Source organism: Garra rufa, chromosome 18 (genome assembly GCF_049309525.1).
Source record: "Garra rufa chromosome 18, GarRuf1.0, whole genome shotgun sequence".
Lineage (NCBI taxonomy): Eukaryota > Metazoa > Chordata > Actinopteri > Cypriniformes > Cyprinidae > Garra > Garra rufa.
In genome coordinates this window covers 41,911,310-41,938,676 of record NC_133378.1, presented here as the reverse complement: position 1 = coordinate 41,938,676, position 27,367 = coordinate 41,911,310, and the positions used below count along the sequence as shown (strand labels likewise).

The 27,367-nt window shown below is 34.5% G+C and overlaps 1 protein-coding gene across 1 annotated transcript; it reads right to left on the bottom strand.

Annotated features, from left to right (window-relative positions):
• Nucleotides 1-328: 328 nt before the first annotated feature.
• sgms2b (sphingomyelin synthase 2b) lies at nt 329-25,547 on the bottom strand. Its single transcript, XM_073823510.1, has 6 exons — nt 25,444-25,547; nt 16,757-17,277; nt 5,592-5,709; nt 3,689-3,842; nt 3,396-3,568; nt 329-826 (listed from the first exon to the last, which is right to left on the bottom strand). The coding sequence occupies exons 2-6, from the start codon at nt 17,263-17,265 to the stop codon at nt 641-643; spliced, it is 1,140 nt and encodes a 379-aa protein (XP_073679611.1). The 5' UTR covers nt 17,266-17,277; nt 25,444-25,547; the 3' UTR covers nt 329-640.
• Between the last annotated feature and the right edge of the window lie 1,820 nt (nt 25,548-27,367).

Here is a 27,367-nt window from a genome sequence, read left to right as displayed (position 1 = left end):
CTTGTAATTGCAAGTTCAAATAAAACAATTCTGACTTTTCTCTCAAAATTGCACAATTGTATCTCACAGATTCTTAGTTAATCTTCTGTAATTGTCTTTTTTCTCAAAATTCTGACTGGGAGCTCAAACCTAACAACAACTTTTCTTCTCAGAATTGAGTTTGTATCTCGAAATTCTGACTTATTTTGCAATTGCGAGTTCAACATTGGAAACCCAGTTGTCAGTTCAATTATTTATTTTTGCAGTTTTCATATCAGTTTAGTCGCCACATTACGCACAAGCATCGCATTCATTTGTAAAATAGGACCCGAGTTCTAAAACGTACGAAAATAGGATTTATTTTTTTGACATTCGCAAAACAAGCAACATATTTCTCTCTCACAAGGTAACGAACGAATAAATTACAATAAAAACTATACAGCTGCGAACAATACACATTTTGTCATCCTTCACTGAGAAACATTATCAGAATAAACATTTGAATCATCAGTGTGAAAACAATACTCTGAGGAACAAACCACGGGCAGCACACATGGGCTTTACAGATCAACTCTGATGAACCGTCAGGAAGCGCACATTAAAAGGCCAGTAAAAGCCGCTCTTCAAGTACACAGGATGTGGATTCGCAGGTTGTGTGGCGTCAATCGTCTCGTGCGCTCTGCACTATGGAGTAGCTCTTGCAGGGGTTCTTGAAGCAGGCGGACGGGAGCGACAGCGGCCAGGAGAACGTACAGGGAACCGTGGTCTTAACGTTCTTCTCCAGGAAGTTAAACACACGGTTCCACCACGTCCGGCTCAGGTAGTTGTGAGGAGATCCTCTCAGGGCCTAGAAAAATCAGGAGAGCCCACATTTACGATGCACAACGTCTGCAAACTTTACACACTATAATGTGTCCAAAAAAAGTCACTATTTTACGACTGTGAAGTGTGCCAATCAATTAATAATATTTTTTGATGCATTTTGTTCCGCCAGTTTCTTAGCTTAGCTCACCCTCTAAGGGTGTTTGCATGAACATTTATGCATTTGGCAGATGCCTTTATTTGCAGAAATTTACATGCATTGATGACATGGAGCTTTTGGTACACAGTTTGGCTGGAAATCAAACCCATGATCTTGGTGTTTGAGCGCCATGATCTTTAAGGAAAGCACACAGAATAAATGTGCAAACTTTTTTTTTTTTTTTTTGGTTATTTTACTATGTTTTGTTACTATTAATGTTAAAGGTTTACAGCTTTTTTTTTTTTTTTTAAACGGACACCCATTTTTGCCACAGAATAAAAAATAAAAAGGTAATTGCAACTTAATTGCAAATTATGGACAAAAAAAAAAAAAAAAATCACAATTCCGACTTTACAAATCATGCTTTTTTGATTTTCTACAGACTTAGAAATAAAAAAAAGTGTCACTTCTCAACAATTCTGACTGATTTTTTCTCGCAAGTGCAAACTTATACCTAACAACTCCGACTTTTCTCAGAATTTCACTTTTTTATCTTACAATTTTAAGTTAATATCTTGCAATTCTACCTTTTTTAATCGAAATTCTGACTCCTTTCTTGCAACTGCCAACCTCACAATTCCGTCTTTTCTTCTCAGAATTGTGAATTATCCCACAATTTTGAGTTAATATCCTGCAATTCTTACTTTTTTTTTTTTTTCAAAATTCTGCCTTTTTTTTCTTGCAATTGTGAATTCAAACTTGACAAATCTGACATTTCTTGTCAAAATTATGCTTTTTTAAAAATCTTACAATTCTGAGTTAATTTCCTGCAATTCTGACATTTTTCTCAAAATTCTGACTCTTCTCAAAATTGTGCTTTTTTATCTCACAATTATCTTACAATCTTGCAATTCTACCTTTTTTTTCTCAAAATTCTGACTTTTTTCTCGCAATTGCGAGTTCAAATCTCACAAATACAAAAAATTTTCTCAGAATTGCGCATTTTTATCCCACAATTTTGAGTTAATATCCTGCAATTTTGACTTTTTCCTCAAAATTCTGACTTTTTTCTTGCAATCGCCAGTTCAAACCTCACAATTCCGACTTTTCTTGTCAGAATTGTGCATTTTTATCCCACAATTCAGTTCAAAGTTAATATCCTGTAATTCTGACTTTTTCTCAAAATGCTATTTTTTTTTCTTGCAATTGGGAGTTCAAACCTCACAATTGACTTTTTTCTCAGAATTGCACAATCAAAGAGTTAATATCCTGCAATTCTGACTTTGACTCCGACTTTTCTCAGAATCTCACAATTATCTCACAATCTTGCAATTCTAGCTTTTCTTCGAAATTCTTACTTTTTTCTTGCAATTGCAAGTTCACACCAGAAAATGCAGAATTTTCTCAGAATTGCTTAATTGTATCTCACTAATCTCAGTTAACATCCTGCAATTCTGACTTGTTTCTTAAAATTCTGACTTTTTTTGCAATCACCAGTTCAAATGTCACAATTCTGACTCTTCCTAGAGTCGAGTTTGTATCTCAAAATTCTGACTTTTATTTTTGCAATTGCAAATTGAAAACTCACGATTACGACTCTTCTTCTCAGAAGTGTGAGTTTGTATTTTGAAATGCTGACTCTTCTACCAATTCCGAGTTCAAACCTGAAAATACTGACATTTTTCCCCAAAATTCAGACTTTGTTCTTCCAATTGCGAGTTCAAATCACACAATTCTGACTTTTCTTATAAGAATTAGTTTGTATCTCGAAATTTAGACTTTTTTCTTGCAACAGAGTTCAAAGCTGACAATTCAGACTTTTTTTTTTTTTTTTTTTTCAAAATTTCAACTTGCAATTGCAAGTTAAAATCTCTCATTTCCAACTTTTTTTCTCAGAATTCAGTTTGTATCTCGAAATTCTGCGAGTTCAAACCTGACAATTTTGACTTTTCTCCGAACTGCACATTTTTATCCCATAATTTTGAGTTACAATTCCGAGTTTTTTCTTAAAATTGTGAAAACAATTCGACTCTTCTTCTCAGAAGTGTGAGTTTGTATTTTGAAATGCTGACTTTTCTACCAATTCTGAGTTCAAACCTGACAACACTGACTTTCTTCCTGCAATTGCAAGTTCAAATCCCACAATTCCAACTTTTCTTTGCAGAATTGAGTTTGTATCTTGAAATTCAGACTTCAAGTTCAAACCTAACAATTCTTTTTTTTCCCCTCAAAATTCTGACTTTTTCCTAGCAACTGAGAGTTCAAATCTGAATTCCAACTTTTGTTCTCTTAACTGCGAGTTTGCATCTCATAATTGAATTAACTGAGCTGATTTCACCATTAAGATAATTCCTAGATTTTTACCATTCTAGATGAATATTTATTAATGATCATCTCATCACACAGCTGCATCTCAGCAAGTTGCAAGAATATGGAATTAAATGAAGGCTTTTACCTGGTTGTTGGCCATGGTGTGGTACCAGTAGAAGAGGCGTGAGGTGATGAAATACGCCACCACTACGTCTACGCTGTAATGCTCGTGCGCCATCAGGATACAGACCACACCCACCGCGCTTAGCAGCCAGCAGAACACGTGATAGCAACGCCATAGGCACGAGCGCGGCGAGTCTACGACACAAAACATCTCGTTTCAAAACATACTCTATCCTAAACCAGATTAAAACAAACAACAGTGTGAATGCGAAGTGAACTGAAACCAGATTAAAAAAAAAAGATGTTTCTTCATACATTCATGGATGAAGAGGAAGGTGAGGGTCAGCATGACCGTGTGGCCGCTGTACAGGAAGTCTCCACACATCAGATGAGAGCCAGTGATGGACAAACCTCCTCCAGACACCAGCTGAATAACACGCTTGAACTTCCCGTGAGAATCACTGTAGAGCTACAGACAGAAGCAGAACAAACATAAAAGAAGCGTCAGATAAAAGCTGCAAAGCTGGCCACGAAATTCAGCAATGCACAAGAATAATTAACAAAAATATGATACACTTTATAGATTTACAGAATAAAAAAAGTTTTTTTGTTCTTGCAATTGCAAGTTTATATCAATTGCAAATTATTAATTGCATATAAACTCAAATATGTAAAAAAATAAAGTGAATTGTGAGATGTAAACTTGCAATTGTGAGTTTATAACTTGGAACTGCGAGATAAACTAGCAATTAAAATAGCATGTTTATATCTTGCAATTGCAAGATGTTAATGCAATTCTGAGAAAAAAGTCAGAATTGCAAGATGTAAACTCAAATCTGTGGAAAAAAAATTCTGAATTGCAAATAGTAAATTCAAATCTGAGAAGAAAAAAGAATTGCAAGACAAACTCAAATCTGGAAAAAAGAAAGAAAAGAAGACATAAATAATTGTAAAATGTAAAAATAACATTGTAATGTAATCTGTGGCGGAAAAAATTCAGAAGTGCAAGATGTTTACCTCAATTGCAGTGAATTTTGAGATGTAAACTTGCAATTGTGTTCTTACAACTTGGAATTGCGAGATAAATTAGCAAATAAAATAGCAAGTTTACATCCTGCAATTGCAAGATGTTAATTCAATTCTGAGGAAAAGGACAGAATTGCAAGATGTACAGTCAACTGTTGAAAAAAAATCTGAATTGCAAAATGTAAAACTCAAATCTGTGAAACAAAAATCAAAATTCGCAAGACAAACTCAAAATCTAAAAAAAAGAAAGTAAAGAAGAAAAATAAGAATTGCTAAATGTAAACTCTTCAGATTTGAGTTTGTCTTGCAATTCTGATTTTATTTTGCAGATTTAAGTTAAATCCGTGAAAAGAAAATCAGAATTGCGAGATGTAAAGTCAAAATATTTGAACCATAAGATGTTAACTCAGTAACGATCATAAAAGTTAAATTGTGAAACTAAAATCTGAAAAAAGTCAGAACTGTGAGTTCACAGTGAATTTATAACTTACAATTGTGAGACATAAACTTGCAATTTTGAGGGGGAAAAAGTCAAAATTGTGAGATAAAAACTAAATTAAAATTGCACAATAAGCTTTTGCATATTTTTATTCATTGTCAGAAATAAGCTTGTTTATGCGACAGCTATAATTTAAAGCACAACTAATTGCAAGCCGCTTGCATTTGGACTGTGAATGCACTGTTGCATCTGTAATAACTTATTTTGCAACATTTATATAAGCCATTTAATCTGTTACACTCAGTATGGATAGATGAATAATTATGAGACACCAGTAAGTCATCATGTCATATAATGAGAGAAAACATGACAAACTCAGGAAGATTACAAACTCAGAAGACAAAAATAACAAAAAGTTCTGTACAAATCTCAGAAATTGTAGTTTAGAGTTCATGAGCCTTTAACACACAGTATCAACAGTTCTTCAGCAGGTTCTGTAGTTTTTTTTTTTTTTTTTTAGAAAAGAAGGAATACGAGTTCTTTTTATGCAAAATGGAAACAAATTTGACATTAATCATGCAGTAACAATCATCTCAAAATGGCGAAATATCAACAGACATCTTTACTGATTACATACATTAAAGATAAAGATGCATTATATCAGTATTGCATTTGACTTTTATTTGCATGTCTTTTTTTTTTTAAATACCCAGCGAACAATACCTGTGTTTGTGTTCACTGAGCAACACTCACCTTCGGAGCGCAGGCCATGTGCATGCTGGGAACAGGAAGAGTTGTGACGTACATGGTCATCATACGGTACAAATACAACATTCCCTGCAGGAAGAAAAACCTTCGGCCCACGATCGCTCTGTCAACACAACGAGAGAAGGAGGAAACATGGGATTGAGTGAGTATATTGACTTTATTTTTGCAAATGCATGCATCAAAAGCTTGTTTTAAGTTTAAAGGATAACTGTTGCCAAAATGCAACCTGGGCTGTTTTTTTTTTTTTTACTGTAAATGAGACAAACTTATATCTAAAAGCATAATTACGACAAACGAGCCATTTTTGAGATTGACCGTGATTTCGTTTTGTGGTCAATGGCCGGTGAATGGGAGTACTAGGGGCATAACTTTGAGCGCATCAAAATCGATATTTTTACAACACTAAGAAGACTCGACACACCATGAAACTTTGGCCGAAGTATCTCCTGGGTCTCTACACATGAACTCCAGCATTGAGAACATTGTTTGTGTACACAGAGTTTACTAAAAAGAACGTTTTTGAACAACTCACTTTCACTGTTTGAGTTTCCGCTCGCGGCCGTCTTGCCAGTCAAGAAGTGTCTCAAAGTTATGCCCCTAGTACTCCCATTCACCGGCCATTGACCACAAAACGAAATCACGGTCTATCTCAAAAACGGCTCGTTTGTCGTAATTATGCTTTTAGATATCTGTCTGTCCTTCTGGAGCATCAGTGAGTGTTTGAACCAGTGTTGTTTTTGACAACCATCTTAGATTTAGTCTTATTTTATTTAGTTTTAGTCAAATTTTAGTCACTTCAAAATGTGATAGTTTTAGTCCAATTTTAGTCGACGAAAAGTCATAAAGGTTTTAGTCTAGTTTTAGTCAAAAAAAGTAGTCTTTTAACAAATTAATGTAGGTCAGTAAGTATTTTGCTGTTGGGTAGTGTCACTTATAAGTTGTGAAAATAGCAGATCTATAGTTCAACACAATGTGAGCTTCCGGATCGACTATTTTCACCAATAATTACAATAATGAAGGAATGGTTTTAGACATAAAAGACATATATTTGAAATAATGTGCAAACTGCCGCCATCATGGTTAATCGTCTGTCTGTCTGAGTGACAACAATGTGACGTGTTGAGCACGTTGTGCGCTGCACGCCAGGTGGTGGGCGTAACCAAACAAGGATAGAATGCTAAAACGGCTTGCCATAGCCTACTAATATGGCAAAGAGTATTTAATGCTAAAACGGTTTGCCATAGCCTACTAGTATGGCAAAGAGTATTTAATGCTAAACGGTTTGCCATAGCCTACTAGTATGGCAAAGAGTATTTAATGCTAAACGGTTTGCCATAGCCTACTAATATGGCAAAGAGTATTTAATGCTAAACGGTTTGCCATAGCCTACTAGTATGGCAAAGAGTATTTAATGCTAAACGGCTTGCCATAGCCTACTAGTATGGCAAAGAGTATTTAATGCTAAAACGGTTTGCCATAGCCTACTAGTATGGCAAAGAGTATTTAATGCTAAAACGGCTTGCCATAGCCTACTAATATGGCAAAGAGTATTTAATGCTAAAACGGCTTGCCGTAGCCTACTAATATGGAAAAGAGTATTTAATGCTAAAACGGTTTGCCGTAGCCTACTAGTATGGCAAAGAGTATTTAATGCTAAAACGGCTTGCCGTAGCCTACTAGTATGGCAAAGAGTATTTAATGCTAAAACGGTTTGCCATAGCCTACTAGTATGGCAAAGAGTATTTAATGCTAAAACGGTTTGCCATAGCCTACTAGTATGGCAAAGAGTATTTAATGCTAAAACGGTTTGCCATAGCCTACTAGTATGGCAAAGAGTATTTAATGCTAAAACGGCTTGCCGTAGCCTACTAGTATGGCAAAGAGTATTTAATGCTAAAACGGTTTGCCATAGCCTACTAGTATGGCAAAGAGTATTTAATGCTAAAACGGCTTGCCGTAGCCTACTAGTATGGCAAAGAGTATTTAATGCTAAAACGGTTTGCCATAGCCTACTAGTATGGCAAAGAGTATTTAATGCTAAAACGGCTTGCCATAGCCTACTAGTATGGCAAAGAGTATTTAATGCTAAAACGGTTTGCCATAGCCTACTAGTATGGCAAAGAGTATTTAATGCTAAAACGGTTTGCCATAGCCTACTAGTATGGCAAAGAGTATTTAATGCTAAACGTCTTGCCATAGCCTACTAGTATGGCAAAGAGTATTTAATGCTAAACGTCTTGCCATAGCCTACTAGTATGGCAAAGAGTATTTAATGCTAAACGGTTTGCCATAGCCTACTAGTATGGCAAAGAGTATTTAATGCTAAAACGGTTTGCCATAGCCTACTAGTATGGCAAAGAGTATTTAATGCTAAACGGTTTGCCATAGCCTACTAGTATGGCAAAGAGTATTTAATGCTAAAACGGTTTGCCATAGCCTACTAGTATGGCAAAGAGTATTTAATGCTAAACGGTTTGCCATAGCCTACTAGTATGGCAAAGATTATTTAATGCTAAAACGGCTTGCCGTAGCCTACTAGTATGGCAAAGAGTATTTAATGCTAAAACGGCTTGCCGTAGCCTACTAGTATGGCAAAGAGTATTTAATGCTAAAAAGGCTTGCCGTAGCCTACTAGTATGGCAAAGAGTATTTAATGCTAAAACGGCTTGCCGTAGCCTACTAATATGGCAAAGAGTATTTAATGCTAAAACGGCTTGCCGTAGCCTACTAATATGGAAAAGAGTATTTAATGCTAAAACGGTTTGCCGTAGCCTACTAGTATGGCAAAGAGTATTTAATGCTAAAACGGCTTGCCGTAGCCTACTAGTATGGCAAAGAGTATTTAATGCTAAAACGGCTTGCCGTAGCCTACTAGTATGGCAAAGAGTATTTAATGCTAAAACGGCTTGCCATAGCCTACTAGTATGGCAAAGAGTATTTAATGCTAAAACGGCTTGCCGTAGCCTACTAGTATGGCAAAGAGTATTTAATGCTAAAACGGCTTGCCGTAGCCTACTAGTATGGCAAAGAGTATTTAATGCTAAAACGGCTTGCCGTAGCCTACTAGTATGGCAAAGAGTATTTAATGCTAAAACGGCTTGCCGTAGCCTACTAGTATGGCAAAGAGTATTTAATGCTAAAACGGCTTGCCGTAGCCTACTAGTATGGCAAAGAGTATTTAATGCTAAAACGGTTTGCCATAGCCTACTAGTATGGCAAAGAGTATTTAATGCTAAAACGGTTTGCCATAGCCTACTAGTATGGCAAAGAGTATTTAATGCTAAAACGGTTTGCCATAGCCTACTAGTATGGCAAAGAGTATTTAATGCTAAACGTCTTGCCATAGCCTACTAGTATGGCAAAGAGTATTTAATGCTAAACGTCTTGCCATAGCCTACTAGTATGGCAAAGAGTATTTAATGCTAAACGGTTTGCCATAGCCTACTAGTATGGCAAAGAGTATTTAATGCTAAAACGGTTTGCCATAGCCTACTAGTATGGCAAAGAGTATTTAATGCTAAACGTCTTGCCATAGCCTACTAGTATGGCAAAGAGTATTTAATGCTAAACGTCTTGCCATAGCCTACTAGTATGGCAAAGAGTATTTAATGCTAAACGGTTTGCCATAGCCTACTAGTATGGCAAAGAGTATTTAATGCTAAAACGGTTTGCCATAGCCTACTAGTATGGCAAAGAGTATTTAATGCTAAACGGTTTGCCATAGCCTACTAGTATGGCAAAGAGTATTTAATGCTAAACGGTTTGCCATAGCCTACTAATATGGCAAAGAGTATTTAATGCTAAACGTCTTGCCATAGCCTACTAGTATGGCAAAGAGTATTTAATGCTAAAACGGTTTGCCATAGCCTACTAGTATGGCAAAGAGTATTTAATGCTAAAACGGTTTGCCATAGCCTACTAGTATGGCAAAGAGTATTTAATGCTAAACGTCTTGCCATAGCCTACTAGTATGGCAAAGAGTATTTAATGCTAAAACGGTTTGCCATAGCCTACTAGTATGGCAAAGAGTATTTAATGCTAAACGGTTTGCCATAGCCTACTAGTATGGCAAAGAGTATTTAATGCTAAAACGGTTTGCCATAGCCTACTAGTATGGCAAAGAGTATTTAATGCTAAACGGTTTGCCATAGCCTACTAATATGGCAAAGAGTATTTAATGCTAAAACGGTTTGCCATAGCCTACTAGTATGGCAAAGAGTATTTAATGCTAAAACGGCTTGCCATAGCGGCAGATACGTTTTAGGTTTTAATTGGCATGCACAATAAGCAGAGTGCATTTTAAACGTCTGACGGACCACCCACTAACATTTTCGTCTATTCTCGTCTCGTCAACGAAAACTCACACACGTCTCGTCATGTTTTAGTCATCAACGAGCCATTTTTATCTCGTCATCGTCTCGTTATCGTCATGAAAAAAGTTGCGTCAACGAAATGATTTCGTCATCGTTGACGAAAACAACACTGGTTTGAACCTTCTGTAATAATTGCATTTGAGTCCCTCAGTTGTCCTCAGTGTGAAAAGATGGATCTCAAAATCATACAGTCATTGTTGGAAAGGGTTCAAATACACAAAAATGCTGGAAAAACTAAAGAATTTGTGCGACCTGAAGGATTTTTCTAAAGACCAGCAGGCAGTTTAACTGTTCAGAACAAACAAGGGACTCATGAACAACTATCACTAAACAAAAAAACACAGCTGTGGATCATTCAGGTAACAACACAGTATTAAGAATCAAGTGAATGGGGTCACTTTTATAAATTCAACTATTATATTCTCTTGTGGACTATATGTAATCATTTTTTATGTGAAATATCTTACTCAGGTCAGTACTAAATAAAAAATAACATGCATTTTGTATGATCATGCATTTGGTAAAATAATTAACATTTTGCAGATTCTGAAAGAGGGATGTAAACTTTTGACCTCAGAATATTGCCATTATATTATTTCACTGTCAAACAAATAGGAGTATTTAAGGAATTATTTACAGTACAACTGCAAAATTATAATACTAAATAATATAATATGAAGCTTTTATTTTAAACCACAGGGAGCCCTTAATAGCCGGCTTATAAGCGCATCTCAAGATTTTTGATGCATGTCTAAATGCATGTTATAAGTGACTCAAACGCAGATGCAGATGGAGTTCATGTAAAACTGCATTTACTCTGAACAGAGATACTAAAACCATGATCATGAGCTGCTCACGTGTACATGAACACAGTGACACCCTGAAACACGCTGCGCTATTATTCATTTAATTAAATCGCAGTCTTTGATAATCACATTAAGCCATATCGTCATTTAGGTTTTATTTCGATTAATCATGCAGCTCTAGTTAGACTCTCACTTAAAGGAGAAGTCTACTACCAGAACAAAAATGTAAATATCATTTACTCACCCCCTTGTCATCAAAGACGCTCATGTCTGTCTTTCTTTCTTCAGTCGTAAGGAAATTATGTTTTCTGAGGAAAACATTTCAGGATTTCTCTCTATATAATAGACTTCTATGGTGCCCAGAGTTTGAACTTCCAAAATACAGTTTAAATGAAGCTTCAAAGGACTCTCTGTTGCTATTTGCTAGGGGTGTGACGAGACACTTATCTCACGAGACGAGACACGAGATTTTTAAACTTTTTTTTTAAAACCCTCAATGATGAAATATATAGGGGAAAATAGTTTTTATTCAACAACAACAAAAAAAAAGTAAGTGCATTTTGACATGAACTTGTACTTTATAAATTAAACTTCTATTTTAATGAATTATATGAAGTAATAAACATGTAAACTAATGCTGCATGATTCTGGGTAAACTGAAAAACACTTCTCTGTTATAAACTGAAGAAAAAAAGGATTAGAAATCCTTTCAAAGACAAATACTCTTTTTAAACGTGCAGTTGTCGCCACCTCCTGGTGAAGAGGATAAACGTTACTCTACAGACCTGTTAGAAAGAAGATAGTTTTGATCGCTACCGCAGACAATAAGTGTTTATACCAAAACTATAAGCTTTTATCCCAGTACTTATGTTATTTAAATGTCTGTAACAAAGAAATAATGATGATTATGTGGTTAAAAAGACTGTTGCTTTCTGACACAGCAGCAAATGCAGATTTGAATGTCTTCAATAACTTTCACATCGTAAGCGTCAATGGAGCTTGTGAAAGAGTTGTAATAGACAACGCTGAATCGTTCTCATTCATGAATAAGATCGCGTGGGTGTTTAAATAGAGATCGTGATATTTTAACAATTAGCCATGCAGCTCTAATGTAAACACTGCAATATGTTTTGCCATGATATTGTCACGTTCTCGCGAGACCAGTCAGAACTCGCGGGTGCCACGAGATCTCGTCACACCCCAACTATTTTTGTTGATTGTAATCGACTATTCAATTTTTTTAAATCCTTGATTTCATTTTGCCCGCGTTGAATAGCCGGCAAAATAGCATTTGGCGCATTTCACGTATGACAATCCATAAAACCCATTTAAAAATCATAATTAAGCATAATTGTGAATTCACAAATGCTTAAATAAATATGTGATGCAGGCTTAATATATGTGCGTCAGTTACGTAGGTTATGTAAGTGCGTCTCACAGAAGCTTCGTTCACAGGAACTGTCATCATTTACATGCAGAGCGTCTCAAACTCCATCTCTGCATGTTGATGTGAGTTTGGGTTTATTATAATGTTCATCTGGGAACGCAACTTGCACCATTTCATCAGATTTGTAAGGTCAATCATTTATAAACGTGCAAACTCATGAGAATACATCAATATCTTATAAGTGTTCATCACAATTTCAAAATAAAAGTTTAAACAATCACTGATGATATCCACATTTTTATTACATAACTCTGGATATAGCATTTCTGTGGTAAAGCTATGACCAAATATTAAAGATTAATTGGACATTTGAATTTAATGTTGTTTAGTTAATATTAAACAAGGATTTGATCGCCAGTATTGTATAAAAACAATCGCCCTCTGCAGGCCTTTATTGAAATGCGTAATATTAGCATTAGCTCTATTGTTTATGATATATTATGTATTTCAACAGTTCTGTGCAAAAAAAAAAAACATATGATTTATTGCGTTTGGTTTTTTATTTGAACAAAGTATTATTGCATCAGTGCTATTATACAAGTAATTTTAAAGGCTATTGTTCACTTACATCTACATTTTTATTACCACAAAAAAAGCCTAATTATAATTATAGGGCCCTATGAAATCCATTTAAATTTTTCTATACTCTGTTTTAATGGTTAAATTATTATTATTATTTTTTAAATAAAAATGCCTGTCTAATTAATTGAGTTTTACAGTTAATTTTTACCCAATTCTTTTCCATTACTTTTCTGGGTTCCATTTAACTTTACTAATCAAAAACATCTGCAATTAATTGATTTTATTAAAATAAAATGTTCTTAAGTAAAACGGTTGACTGTTTTTGTGGAAAATTAGTCGTTAAACTAGTCAATAGATTAATCTAAACGATCCCAGCTGAGGAAAAAGGGTGTTATCTTGCAACACTATCGGTTTAAAAAAAAAAAAAAAAAAAAAATTACAAATCATATACTTTTTAACCTTAAATGCTGGTCTTGTCTAGCTCTGTTCAAGATAGTTAGAATATGTCAAAAAAAGTCACATCTCAAAATTTGACATACCCTCACCGTCTTGAACAGGAATACACAGAGTTCACGCAGAGCTAGTCTAGACAAGGCTAAAAAGTATATCATTTGTCCTTTGAAGCTGCATTTAAACTACATTTTTGGAGTTCAAACTCAGGGCACCATAGAAGTCCACTATATGGAGAGAAATCCTGAAATGTTTTCCTCAAGAAACATAATTTCTTTACGACTGAAGAAAGAAAGACATCTTGGATGACAATGGGGTGAGTACATTATCTGTACAATTTTTGTTCTTGAACACTCACCGGTGTTTGAGGAAGAGCCACTGGATGAACCACAGAGATATTTACATAGAATACAATTATTTTAGATAGTAATAATTTTTCAGAATATTACTGTATTTTTGAGCAAATAAATGCAGCTTTGGTGAGCAGAAAATACTTCTTTTAAAAGCATTTAAAAAAATCTGAATTATTAAAAGCTGACCAGTAGCGTACAGTTGAGGTCAAAAGTTTTCACCCCCCTTTCAGAATCTGCAAAATGTTAATTTTACCAAAATAAGTGGGATCATACAAAATGCATGTTATTGTGTCCCCCACAAATTATTTGTTTTTGTTTTTTTTTTTTTTAGCATTTTTTGGTGTATTTGAACCCTTTTCCATCAATGACTGTATGATCTTGAGATCCATCTTATACTGCTCTCCAAAGGCAAAGTGCAGTAACTACACATTTGGTCAAAATTTAGTTAAGGCTTAAAATGGACTTTGTGACAACTGTTTAGTCTTGTGGCAAAGTCTCCTGGTTCAATTTTGTCCCGTTTCAGAGAAACATTCAGAGAAACGAGAGCGTCAACATGTTTGACTAGCTGTTGTAAAAACTTTAAAGGCATTTTTCTCAGTTTCAGTGTTTCCGTAGTTACTGCCCTTTGCCTTTGGAGGGCAATAGTCAAACGGTCTTTACAAAAAAAGATGAAACAGCGATGCAGGAAGTGGATTTTGAAGTTGGAGGAGAAAGTGAGATGTGAGTTTTTCGACATACCCTCACCGTCTTGAACAGGAATACACAGAGTTCACGCAGAGCTATTCTAGACAAGGCTAAAAAGTATTTTAATTGCAAATGTTTTTAGAAAATAATTGTTTTGCTCAATATGTCCCTTATTCCTCGGCTGGGGTCATTTAGAGCCCTTTGAAGCTGCATTTTGGAAGTATAAACTCGGGGGCACCATAGAAGTCCACTATATGGAGAGAAATCCTGACATGTTTTCCTTCAAAAACTATTTATTTACGAATGAAGAAAGAAAGACATGAACATCTTGGATGACAAGGGGGTGAGTACATTATCTGTACAATTTTTGTTCTTGAACACTCACCGGTGTTTGAGGAAGAGCCACTGGATGAACCACAGAGATATTTACATAGAATACAATTATTTTAGATAGTAATAATTTTTCAGAATATTACTGTATTTTTGAGCAAATAAATGCAGCTTTGGTGAGCAGAAAAGACTTCTTTTAAAAGCATTTTAAAAATCTGAATTATTAAAAGCTGACCAGTAGCGTACAGTTGAGGTCAAAAGTTTTCATCCCCCTTTCAGAATCTGCAAAATGTTAATTTTACCAAAATAAGTGGGATCATACAAAATGCATGTTATTGTGTCCCCCACAAATTATTTGTTTTTGTTTTTTTTAGCATTTTTGTGTATTTGAACCCTTTTCCATCAATGACTGTATGATCTTGAGATCCATCTTATACTGCCCTCCAAAGGCAAAGTGCAGTAACTACACATTTGGTCAAAATTTAGTTAAGGCTTAAAATGGACTTTGTGCCAGCTGTTTTGTCTTGTGGCAAAGTCTCCTGGTTCAATTTTGTCCCGTTTCAGAGAAACATTCAGAGAAACGAGAGCGTCAACATGTTTGACTAGCTGTTGTAAAAACTTTAAAGGCATTTTTCTCAGTTTCAGTGTTCGCGTAGTTACTGCCCTTTGCCTTTGGAGGGCAACAGTCAAACAGTCTTTACAAAAAAAGATGAAACAGCGATGCAGGAAGTGGATTTTGAACTTGGAGGAGAAAGTGAGATGTGAGTTTTTCGACATACCCTCACCGTCTTGAACAGGAATACACAGAGTTCACGCAGAGCTAGTCTAGACAAGGCTAAAAAGTATTTTAATTGCAAATGTTTTTAGAAAATAATTGTTTTGCTCAATATGTCCCTTATTCCTCGGCTGGGGTCATTTAGAGCCCTTTGAAGCTGCATTTTGGAAGTATAAACTCGGGGGCACCATAGAAGTCCACTATATGGAGAGAAATCCTGACATGTTTTCCTTCAAAAACTATTTATTTATGAATGAAGAAAGAAAGACATGAACATCTTGGATGACAAGGGGGTGAGTACATTATCTGTACAATTTTTGTTCTTTAACACTCACCGGTGTTTGAGGAAGAGCCACTGGATGAACCACAGAGATATTTACATAGAATACAATTATTTTAGATAGCAATATTTTTTCAGAATATTACTGTATTTTTGAGCAAATAAATGCAGCTTTGGTGAGCAGAAAAGACTTCTTTTAAAAACATTTTAAAAATCTGAATTATTAAAAGCTGACCAGTAGCGTACAGTTGAGGTCAAAAGTTTTCACCCCCCTTTTCAGAATCTGCAAAATGTTAATTTTACCAAAATAAGTGGGATCATACAAAATGCATGTTATTGTGTCCCCCACAAATTATTATTTTTTTATTTTTATTTTTTTTTTTAGCATTTTTTGGTGTATTTGAACCCTTTTCCATCAATGACTGTATGATCTTGAGATCCATCTTATACTGCCCTCCAAAGGCAAAGTGCAGTAACTACACATTTGGTCAAAATTTAGTTATGGCTTAAAATGGACTTTGTGACAACTGTTTTGTCTTGTGGCAAAGTCTCCTGGTTCAATTTTGTCCCGTTTCAGAGAAACGTTCAGAGAGTGTCAACATGTTTGACTAGCTGTTGTAAAAACTTTAAAGGCATTTTTCTCAGTTTCAGTGTTCGCGTAGTTACTGCCCTTTGCCTTTGGAGGGCAATAGTCAAACGGTCTTTACAAAAAAAGATGATACAGCGATGCAGGAAGTGGATTTTGAAGTTGGAGGAGAAAGTGAGATGTGAGTTTTTCGACATACCCTCACCGTCTTGAACAGGAATACACAGAGTTCACGCAGAGCTATTCTAGACAAGGCTAAAAAGTATTTTAATTGCAAATGTTTTTAGAAAATAATTGTTTTGTTCAATATGTCCCTTATTCCTCGGCTGGGGTCATTTAGAGTCCTTTGAAGCTGCATTTTGGAAGTATAAACTCGGGGGCACCATAGAAGTCCACTATATGGAGAGAAATCCTGACATGTTTTCCTTCAAAAACTATTTATTTACGAATGAAGAAAGAAAGACATGAACATCTTGGATGACAAGGGGGTGAGTACATTATCTGGACATTTGTTTTCCCGGAAGTGAACTTCTTTAACACTCACCTGTGTTTGAGGAAGAGCCACTGGATGAACCACAGAGCCACGAGGATCATCCCGTTCACCTCGGTGACGGAAAACGCCCACTCCACACGTGGCACATAATCGAAGAACTTATCTGGCAACGGCGGGCTGACGGATTTATCCGGGACCCTCTCGTGGACGACGGTGATCATGACGGTAGTAAGGATAAGGTTAAACCCGGCCCAGATGAAGGCGATTCCCGTCTTCCACCATTCTGACGGCAGCCGGGAGACCCTGGAGTTGGGGATGGTGATGCGGACGTAGTCCTGGTTTTTCCGCAAGGCTTTACGGAAACCTCGTGCCAAACGCGCCGGCTTGCTGCTGTCTGGCTTGTCGTCAGCCTGATCGCCACTGGGCGTGGCCGTGGAGGGGCGTGGCCGCCCAGTGGGCGTGGCCTGGGTGTGTGTCCTATCTTCTAAAGTCACCATCACATGGTAGCCGCCGTTGGGTCTGTCATCTTCTCGCTCGTCTAGTAGATGTGACGCCGCCATCGTACACTACAACTAACACAAAAACACCCATTAGACTGACTTTCTCAGACCACGTTACTAAAACTGCGGTCCTGCAGATTTGCTTTGTTCAACATCAGGACGATCAGACCCTTTCTTTCAAAACATGCTTCACAAATCATTGTTCATTCGGCTGGACTATTGCAATGCTCTTCCAGTCAGTTCTATCAAACATTTACAATAGGGATGCACTGGAATGAAAATTCTTGGCCGAAGTCGAACAATAGTTAAAACACTGAATTACAGAACACTTTTTTGTGCTTTTTGTACTGTTTTCATGTACTACAATACTGAGGTGCAGCTAATATGTGACCCTGGACCACAAAACCAGTCGTAAGTGTAAATTTGTCGAAGTTGAGATTATTACGTCATCTGAAAGCTGAGTAAATAAGCTTTCCATTGATATATTGTTTGTTAAAATAGGACAATGTTTGTCTGAAATACAACTATTTGAAAACCTGGAATCTGAGAGGGTGCAAAAAAATCTAAATATTGAGAAAATCGCGGTAAAAGTTGTCCAAATGAAGTTCTTAGCAATGCATATTATAATCAAAAATCAAGTTTTTGTATACTTATGGTAGAAAATTTACAAAATATCTTCATGGAACATGATCTTTACTTAACATGCTAATGATTTTTGGAATAAAATAAAAATCGATAATTTTTACTCATACAATGTATTTTTGGCTATTGCTACAAATATACCCCAGCGGCTTAAGACTGGTTTTGTGGTCCAGGGTCACATATAAGCATCATAAATAAAATCCTGCTATCTCAACATAGTGTAAATAGAATCTATAGCTACTTGCACTTAGTGTAAATAGCATCTCTCGCCAAGAAAATATGCAATTTTTACTTTGTGCAAATAGCCACTGCCTAAATATAAATATACAGTGCTGTTAGGAGAAGTTCACTTCTAGAACCAAAATTTACAGATAGTTTACTCACCTCCTTGGCATCCGAGATGTTCGTGTCTGTCTTTCTTCGGTTGTAAAGAAATTTAGCTTTTTGAGGAAAACATTTCAGGATTTCCCTCTATATAGTGGACTTCTATAATGCCCAAGTTTGAACTTCCAAAATGCAGTTTAAATGCAGTTTGAAAGGACTCTAAATGATCATTCTTTTCTAAAGACATTGACAATTTATAAGCTTTTTAACCACAAATAGCTCTGCATGAACTGTGTCCTCTGGTTCAAGACAGTTAGGGTATGCCAAAAAACTCCCATTTCTCTTCCAACTTCAAAATCGTCCTACATTGCTGAAGAAGTAACGACGCAGTGTTTACAAAGTAAACATGCTGAGAAGATCAAACACCCTTTACAAAAAAAGGTAAAACAGCGATGTAGGACAATTTTGAAGTTGGAGGAGAAAATGAGATGGGAGTTTTTGGACATACCCTAACTGTCTTGAACACAGCTAGACAAGACCAGCATTTGAGGTTAAAAAGTGTATAAAATTGCAATTTATTTTACAAATAACCCATTGTTTTGCTAGATAAGACCCTTCTTCCTCAGCTGGGATCATTTATAGTCCTTTGAAGCTGCATTTAAACTGCATTTTGGGAGTTCAAACATAGGGGCGCCATAGAAGTCCACTATATGGAGAGAAATCCTGAAATGTTTTTCTTCAAAAAACAATTTCTTCACGACTAAAGAAAGAAAGACATGAACATCTTGGATGACAAGAGGGTGAGTAAATTATCTGTAAGTTTTTGTTCTGGAAGTGAACTTCTCCTTCAAAGTCTTAAAAGCTAAAGTATATGATACACTATCAGATTTTTAAAAGGAAAACTTTAAAAGCAAAAAAAAGAAGAATTAGGGAAAATCAACAAATTATGAATCATTTGCTGTTCGTGAGTATTATGTAATCATTTAATCCATAAACAGTGACTGTAATCTGATTACAAGCATTATAAAATGTAATACAATTTAATTACGAGCACTTAAAGTTTAGAATCTGATTATGTAATCAAGATTATGTGCAATCAGTTATCCTCCATCTGTTTTTACTGGGAAAATAAAAATAAATAAAAAAATCTCCGAAACCGATGGCTACTATTTCATTTTAATGACATATTTTAAATAAGCAATTAAATCTGAAAACAAAAGCTCAATATGTTTTGCTTTTTACTCTTTGATCGTAGTGAAATAAATAGTATTTTTAGGCTGATCTCAGTAATGTGCTGTTGTTCTCTACAGTAAAAAAACTAATTCTTTGTCTCTGATTGAGCATAAACAGGAATTATATAAAAGGTAGGGCTGTCAAACAATTACTTGTGATTAATCACTTCCAAAACAAAAGTTTGTGTTTACATAATGTGTGTGTACTGTGTACGGTGTATATATAAATACACACACAAACACATACATCTATATATATTTTTACATTTTTATACATTACCAGACAAAGGTCCCTTCTGCTCATCAAACCTGCATTTATTTGTTTCAAAGTACAGCAAAAGCAGTAATATTGTGAAATATATATATATATATAAACTGAATATATTTTCAAATGTAATTATTTCTGTGATACAAGCTGAATTTTCAGCATCATTACTCCAGTCATTATTATCATTATTATCAATATTTAAAACAGTGGAGTACATTATTTTCAGAATTCTTTGATAAATGGAGAGATCAGCATTTATCTTAATATTGTAGTCAGTATTTTTTGGAGGGGAAAGAAATTAAAAAGTACTGCTTTTATTTAGCAAGGATGCTTTAAATGGATCAAAAGTGATGTTAGAGACATTTATAATGTTACAAAAGATTTCTGTTTCAGATAAAAGCTGTTCTTCCAAACTTTCTATTTATCAAAAAAACCTGGAAAAAATTCTACTCGGCTGCTTTCAATATAATAATAATAGCAAATTATAATCAGAAATGTTTCTTGAGCAGTAAATCAGCATATTAGAATGAATGTGACACTGAAGACTGCAGTAGTGATGCTGAAAATTCCGCTTTGTGTCACAGGAATAAATTACATTTTAAAATATATTCACATAGAAAGCAGTTTTTATAAATAGTAAAAATATTACAGAATTTTCTGTTTTTAATTCGGCTCAAATAAATGCAGGCTTGTTGAGAACTTCTGTCCATGGAGATTATGTATAAATATAACATTTCTCTTAATGTATACGCTTGTGCATTTATATGTCCATAATAAATATACACAGTACACACGCATATTATGTGAAGACAAGCTTTTATTTTGGATGTGATTAATCATGTTTAATCATTTGACAGCCCCTAATAGAAGGACAACAAAATGCAATAATAAAAGTAATAGTAAAATTTTATTAAAATTGACAAACAGTGTTTTTGCTACTAAAACTGAACCTGAGAGGAAAGTGTTTGTTTATAAAACGCAACAGTGAACAAAACATCATATCAGGTATGTGACCCAGTCTTAAGTAGCAATAGCCAAAAGTACATTGCATAGGTCAAAATGATTGCTTTTTCTTTTATGCTAAAAATCATTAGCATAATATATTATGCTCCAAGAAGACATTTGGTAAATTTCCTACCGTAAATTTTTGATTAGTAATATGCATTGCTAAGAACTTCATTTGGACAACTTTAAAAGGTGGTTTTTCTTAATTTTTGGATTTTTTTGCAGCCTCAGATTCTAGATTTTCAAACAGCTGTATCTCAGCCAAATATTGTCCCATGAATAACAAACCATACACCAGCAGGAATCTTATTTATTCAGCTTTCAGATGATGCACGAATCCCAATTTAAAACAAAAAAATGACACTTATGACTGGTTTTGTGGTCCAGGATCACATATGCAAGATTATCAATGCATGAATGAAACCCTTTTTCAATGCATATTTTCATTACAGTTATGCTGCAGATGTTTGCATGTGTGCAGTCTCTCTGTGCGTGGATCTTGCAGTGTTTGCATGCACGAATGAACGAATAACCACATGCATGTACATGCTCCTACAGGTGGGTGTGTTAACTATTAACCACAAACATTTGGGCGGTTCAGTGTGCATGCATGTGTTTATTTAGTACTGGTGTTCCAGTGGGAATGTGTGTATTGGACACACCCTGAAACCTGTGACACACACACAGACATGTTCACCTCCTTCATTCACAACGCTGACCCATTAGTCGTCTGACCGGTTTGTGCCATTCTCATGCGAGATGCCGATCCTCCCCTCACTGGATGGCCAAAATCACTTCCTAGATTTGTATAATTAATATATATATAAATCTAACTGATGTTTTGAAACAAATGTTGGAGGAAAACAAGAAACATCCAGTGTTTGTCCACGGAATGGTTACCGCAGTGCTGAATAATATGCATATAGTATATTGTATTACCATGGTGCACATCCAAAAACCATCACAGTACAAGAAACATTCTCATAATGTTATGAGAATTTATTTATTTTATAGTTATTCTTACAGTAATGTTAACAGAATTGTAATTCAAAGTTATCTGGTCTTTAATAATGTTCTCAAAATTTTAACACAACACACTAACAATGTTTGGCTTCTTGAATGTTATTTTTTATGGTTTGGTCTTAACGTTCCCAGAACATTAGTTTTTGGTTTGTAGAGCCTTATTCTAACATTACTCTAACGTGCCAGAATGTTAGTTTTCTAATAATGTTATTCCAACATTATTATTACGTTCCCAGAACATTATTTAAACTAATGTGTAGAACCTTATTCTAACATTACTCTAACATTCCCAGTACGTTAGTTTTTAGTTTGTACGACATCCCCAAAACATTGTTATAACGTTTCTAGAACGTTAGTTTTAAGTTGCCATAAAGTTTTTGGTTTTTAGAATGTTAGTTTTTGGTTTGTAGAACATTATTCTAATATTCCCACAATGTTAGTTTGTAGAACGTTCCTAGAACATTATTATAATGTTCCCAGAATGTTAGTTTTTGTTTCCCATAAAGTTAGTTTTTGGGGTTCTAACTTTTTGGGGTTATAACATCCCCAGAATGTTCGTTTTCTGGTGCCCAGAATGTTATTTGGTTAAGGTTTGTTTTTGGTTAGCCAGAAAAGTTTTCTTAACATTCCCAGAACGTTAGTTTTTAGTTCCCATAAAGAAAGTGTTTTTGGTTTTTAGAACTTTTTTTAACATTATTATAATGTTCCCAGAGTGTTAGTTTTTGGTTCCCAGAAGTTAAGGTTTGTTTTTGGTTAGCCAGAAAAGTTCTTACCGTTTCCAGAACATTAGTTTTTAGATTTTGGAAAACTTTACTTTTTAGTTTGTAGAATGTTCCCAGTTTTTAGTACCAAGAACATTAGTTTTTGGTTTGTAGAACATTATTTTGTTAAGGTTCGTTTTTGGTAAGCTAGAAAAGTTTTCTTAACATTCCCAGAACTTTACTTTTTAGTTTGTAGAATGTTCCCAGAACGTTCCCAGTTTTTAGTTCCCAGAACATTAGTTTTTGGTTTATAAAATGTTATTCTAACATTATTATAACATTGCTAGTACGTTATTTTGTTAAGGTTAGAATTTTTTTTCTTAACATTCCCACAATGTTAGTTTTTAGTTTGTAGAACATTATTCTAACAATCCCCTTAACGATATTATAACATTCTCAGAATTTTAATTAGCCTGGAAAGTTCTTAACATTCCCAGAACATTAGTTTTTAGTTTGTAGAATTATAATGTTTCCCGAATGTTAGTTTTTGGTTTGTAGAACATTATTCTACCATTACTTTAATGTTCCCAGAATGTTTTGGTTCCCACACAGTTTTTTTTTTTTTACATTATTCTAACGTTCCCCTAACATTATTTTAATGTTCCCAGAACATTATTTTGTTAAGGTTTGTTTTTGGTAAGCTAGAAAAGTTCTTAACATTCCCAGAACTTTACTTTTTAGTTTATAGAATATTCCCAGAATGTTCCCAGTTTTTAGTTCCCAGAACATTAGTTTTTGGTTTATAAAAAGTTATTCAAACATTATTATAACATTCCTAGTACGTTATTTTGTTAAGGTTTTTTTTTTTTTTTTGTTAGGGTTAGAACATTTTTTCTTAACATTCCCACAATGTTAGATTTTAGTTTGTAGAACATTATTCTAACAATCCCCTTAACGATATTCTAACATTCTCAGAATTTTAATTTCAGGTTCCCAGAACGTTATTGTAACATTCCCCTAACAGTACTATAACATCCCCAGAATTTTATTTTATTAGGATTTGTTTTTGGTTAGCCTGAAAAGTTCTTAACATTCCCAGAACATTAGTTTTTAGTTTGTAGAACGTTCCTAGAATGTTATTATAATGTTTCCCGAATGTTAGTTTTTGGTTTGTAGAACATTGTTCTAACATTAATTTAATGTTCCCAGAATGTTTTGGTTCCCACACAGTTTTTTTTCCATTATGCTAACGTTCCCCTTACATTATTTTAATGTTCCCAGAACGTTAGTTTTTGGTTCCCAGAACATTATCTTGTTAAGGTTTATTTTTGGTAAGCCAGGAAAGTTTTCATAACATAAATAGAATGTTAGTTTTTAGTTTGTATAACGTTATTTTAACATTCCCTTAATGTTATTATAACGTTTCTCTAACTTCTTTACTCCATCATGATCACTCTGCTGTATATCAGGATTCATCCAGCTCCATCACAACCCAGTATAGAATAAGCAGTATGGAAATGATCTGTATGGATGCCTAATCAATATCATGAAAAACATATCTTGTTTTTATCTATTGATAAAATTACTAAAAACAACCATCAGGAAACATGCCCTATAGGATATTTGTAGATTTAATAACAACCATCATGCAGCATTAAAGGATAACTATTGCCAAAATGCAAACCTGGGCTGTTTTTTTTTTTTTTTTTTACTGTAAATGAGACAAACTTATATCTAAAAGCATAATTACCATTTTTGAGATTGACCGTGATTTCGTTTTGTGGTCAATGGCGGGTGAATGGGAGAACTAGGGGCATAACTTTGAGCGCATTTGAGCGAGCGGAAACTCAAACAGTGAAAGTGAGTTGTTCAAAAACGTTCTTTTTAGTAAAGTCTGTGCACACAAACAATGTTCTCAATGCTGGAGTTCATGTGTAGAGACCCAGGCGATACTTCGAGCAAAGTTTCATGGTGTGTCGAGTCTTCTTAGTGTTGTAAAAATATCGATTTTGATGCGCTCAAAGTTATGCCCCTAGTACTCCCATTCACCCGCCATTGACCACAAAACGAAATCACGGTCAATCTCAAAAACGGCTCGTTTGTCGTAATTATGCTTTTAGATATAAGTTTGTCTCGTTCACAGTAAAAAAAAAAACAGCCGAGGTTGCATTTTGGCAATAGTTATCCTTTAAGGGAACATTATTTTATTGTTACAAATAATATAACCTAAAAAGTACGCTTCCTTAATGTTAGTATTTGGTTCCCAAAAAAAAAAAACGAAATCGGAACCAAAAACTAACATTAGGGAAACGTTCTGTGCTTGTTATTTATATTTTTTTAATGAATTTTTTTTCTAAAGCTGTGTTTCAGAATGTTCAGAGAACATTAAAAAGTTTGCAAAATGACGAAACGGAATCGGATAACCAAGAAAAAAACAGTTTATAACGTCAAGAGGCTGTATTTTATTCGCTGGAATAATACTTTATGTTAGTTATTTCTTGTGAAAGTCACAGGATGTTTGACTCATACTGTGTAAATGTTTGACAGTGAATCAATCTGATCTGACAGCATTGCTGAGCTGCCGCGCAGGTCATCGACCTCACACCTGTGCACGCGCGTACCCATCGGCGGCGCGCCCCCCGAGACCTTCAGCAGCATCATCGGCGCCCAAAAAAGAACCATCGGGATCATAATGGAATAATGATCGATCAACCATGTGGCTGACGGTAAAACCCATCGGAAGATCCCAAAAATAAACACAAACACCGAGAACGCGCCTCAAAACACAGCCAGGCATCAAAAACCCTCCTGATTTGCCAAAATACAATCCAGGTAACGTTAGGTTAGGAAACCCACTAACGTTAGCTTTGTGACAGTCTATAACTTTCTTTATAGCAACCAAACTAATCCACATCGGATTGGATTCCCTCACGAGCCTTATCTTATCTACACTCATGATCATGTTTTATAATGTTTACAACTCAAACGCTAATCTGCAATAAAGTCAATTCACACGCGAAAGAGAAAGAAAGGCTTTACATACCTGCTAAAAGTTCAGATCCTCAGAGCATGTGAGTAAAACAGCGTTTCTATATCATATTACATGTACTGGGTAAAGAGGGAAAAGATGTAAAGCAGGTGATTTACCTGTTTAACAGAGTGCACACGCCGGAAGACTAAACGCCTGGGAAAGGAGGTTTTAATCTCCGCCCACACCTGCGGCCACGCCCACCCGCTCGTAGAGACACGCCCACTTTGGGATCGTTGAGTCAGAGCCGGTGCTCTTTACAAAACAAAAACGTGTTATTATGCAATACTGACCTCAGGAATTACACTGGAACTGCTTAAGACGTGCAAAAAAAAAAAAAAACTTTTATCCCTACTTTTTAATTTTTAAATTTGATTATTTTTCCTGAACTCATAAAAAATCCATAAACATCATAAATATTATATATTATATTACTTCTATTTATTTGTTATATTATTATATCATGAATATTAATATTCGGTTATATTGATTTATTATATTGTAGTGCTGGGCAATGATTGAATGCAATTAATCACATCCAAAATAAAAGTTTTTTGTTTATATATTATGTGTGTACTGTGTGTATTTATTATGTATATATAAAGACACACACATACAGTAATAATTCTGAAAATATTTACATGTATATTTATATTTTATATCATATATAAATATATGTAATATATAAGCAACATATTTTTCTTAAATACATACATGCATGTGTGTGTATTTATATATACATAATAAATACACACACATATATTATGTACACAAAAACATCTATTTTGGATGTGATTAATCACAATTAATTGTTGCCCAGCACTTGTACTCATGAAAATGCAAATAAATATCCATATTTATTACATTATAAAATTCAGTTGCTACTGTATTATATTATTATATCATAATATTAAATGTTCTGTTATAGTATATTATATACTAATTATAATTATATTATGTAGTTATATAACCTCATATAAAATGTTTTCTTGTATTCATAAAAATGCAAATGTTTTCATAATTATATATTTATGTCTTCTTAAATCTATTTGTTACATGTATATTATATTAAATATTATGTACGTTTTATTATATTAATTATATATTCTGTTGTTATATATAATGTATAAACAATGCAAAAAACATTCTGTTTATTTGTTTTAAGAATGATTATTCTAACATTATTTTTACGTTCCCACGACATTATTTTGTTAAGGTTTTTGGTTGTTTTTGGTTATACAGAATAGTTTTCTTAACGTTCCCAAAACGTTAGTTTTTAGTTTTTAGGGCATAATTCTAACATTACTCTAATGTTCCCAGAACATTGGTTTTTGTTTCCCATAATGTTTGTTTTTGGTTTGTAGACTGTTATTCTAACATTACTCTAATGTTCCCAAAATGTTAGTTTTTGTTTCCCATAGTTATTTTTTTAGAACGTTATTCTAACGTTTCCCTAACGTTATTATATCATCCCCAGCACGTTTTTGGTTCCTAGAATGTTATTTTGTTAAGGTTTGTTTTTGGTTAGCCAGAAAAGTTTTCTTAACGTCACCAGAACGTTAGTTTTTAGTTTGTATGAAATCCCCAGAACATTCGTTTTTGGTTCCCATAAAGTTAGTTTTTTGGTTTTGAGAACTTTTTTTAATGTTTTTATAATGTTCCCAGATTGTTAGTTTTTGGTTCCTGGAACATTATTTTGTTAAGGTTAGTTTTTAGTTTGTAAAACGTTCCCAGAACATTATTATAACGTTCCCAGAACATTCGTTTTTGATTTGTAGACTGTTATTCTAACATTACTCTAATGTTCCCAGAAAGTTATTTTAAGGTTTGTTTTTGGTTAGCCAGAAAAGTTTTCTTTATGTTCCCAGAACGTTAGATTTTAGTTTGTAGAATGTTCCCAGAACATTCGTTTTGGTTCCCATAAAGTTAGTTCCAGAGT

Bases quoted from the DNA above. Each gene is read 5' to 3' on its own strand.
- sgms2b (XM_073823510.1), bottom strand. From the start codon at position 17,265: ATGGCGGCGTCACATCTACTAGACGAGCGAGAAGATGACAGACCCAAC. The intron at 5,710-16,756 runs GTGAGTGTTAAA...TTGTGTTGACAG, and splicing joins TGGCTCTTCCTCAAACACAG to AGCGATCGTGGGCCGAAGGT. The intron at 827-3,395 runs GTAAAAGCCTTC...TGATTTTTCTAG, and splicing joins ACACCATGGCCAACAACCAG to GCCCTGAGAGGATCTCCTCA.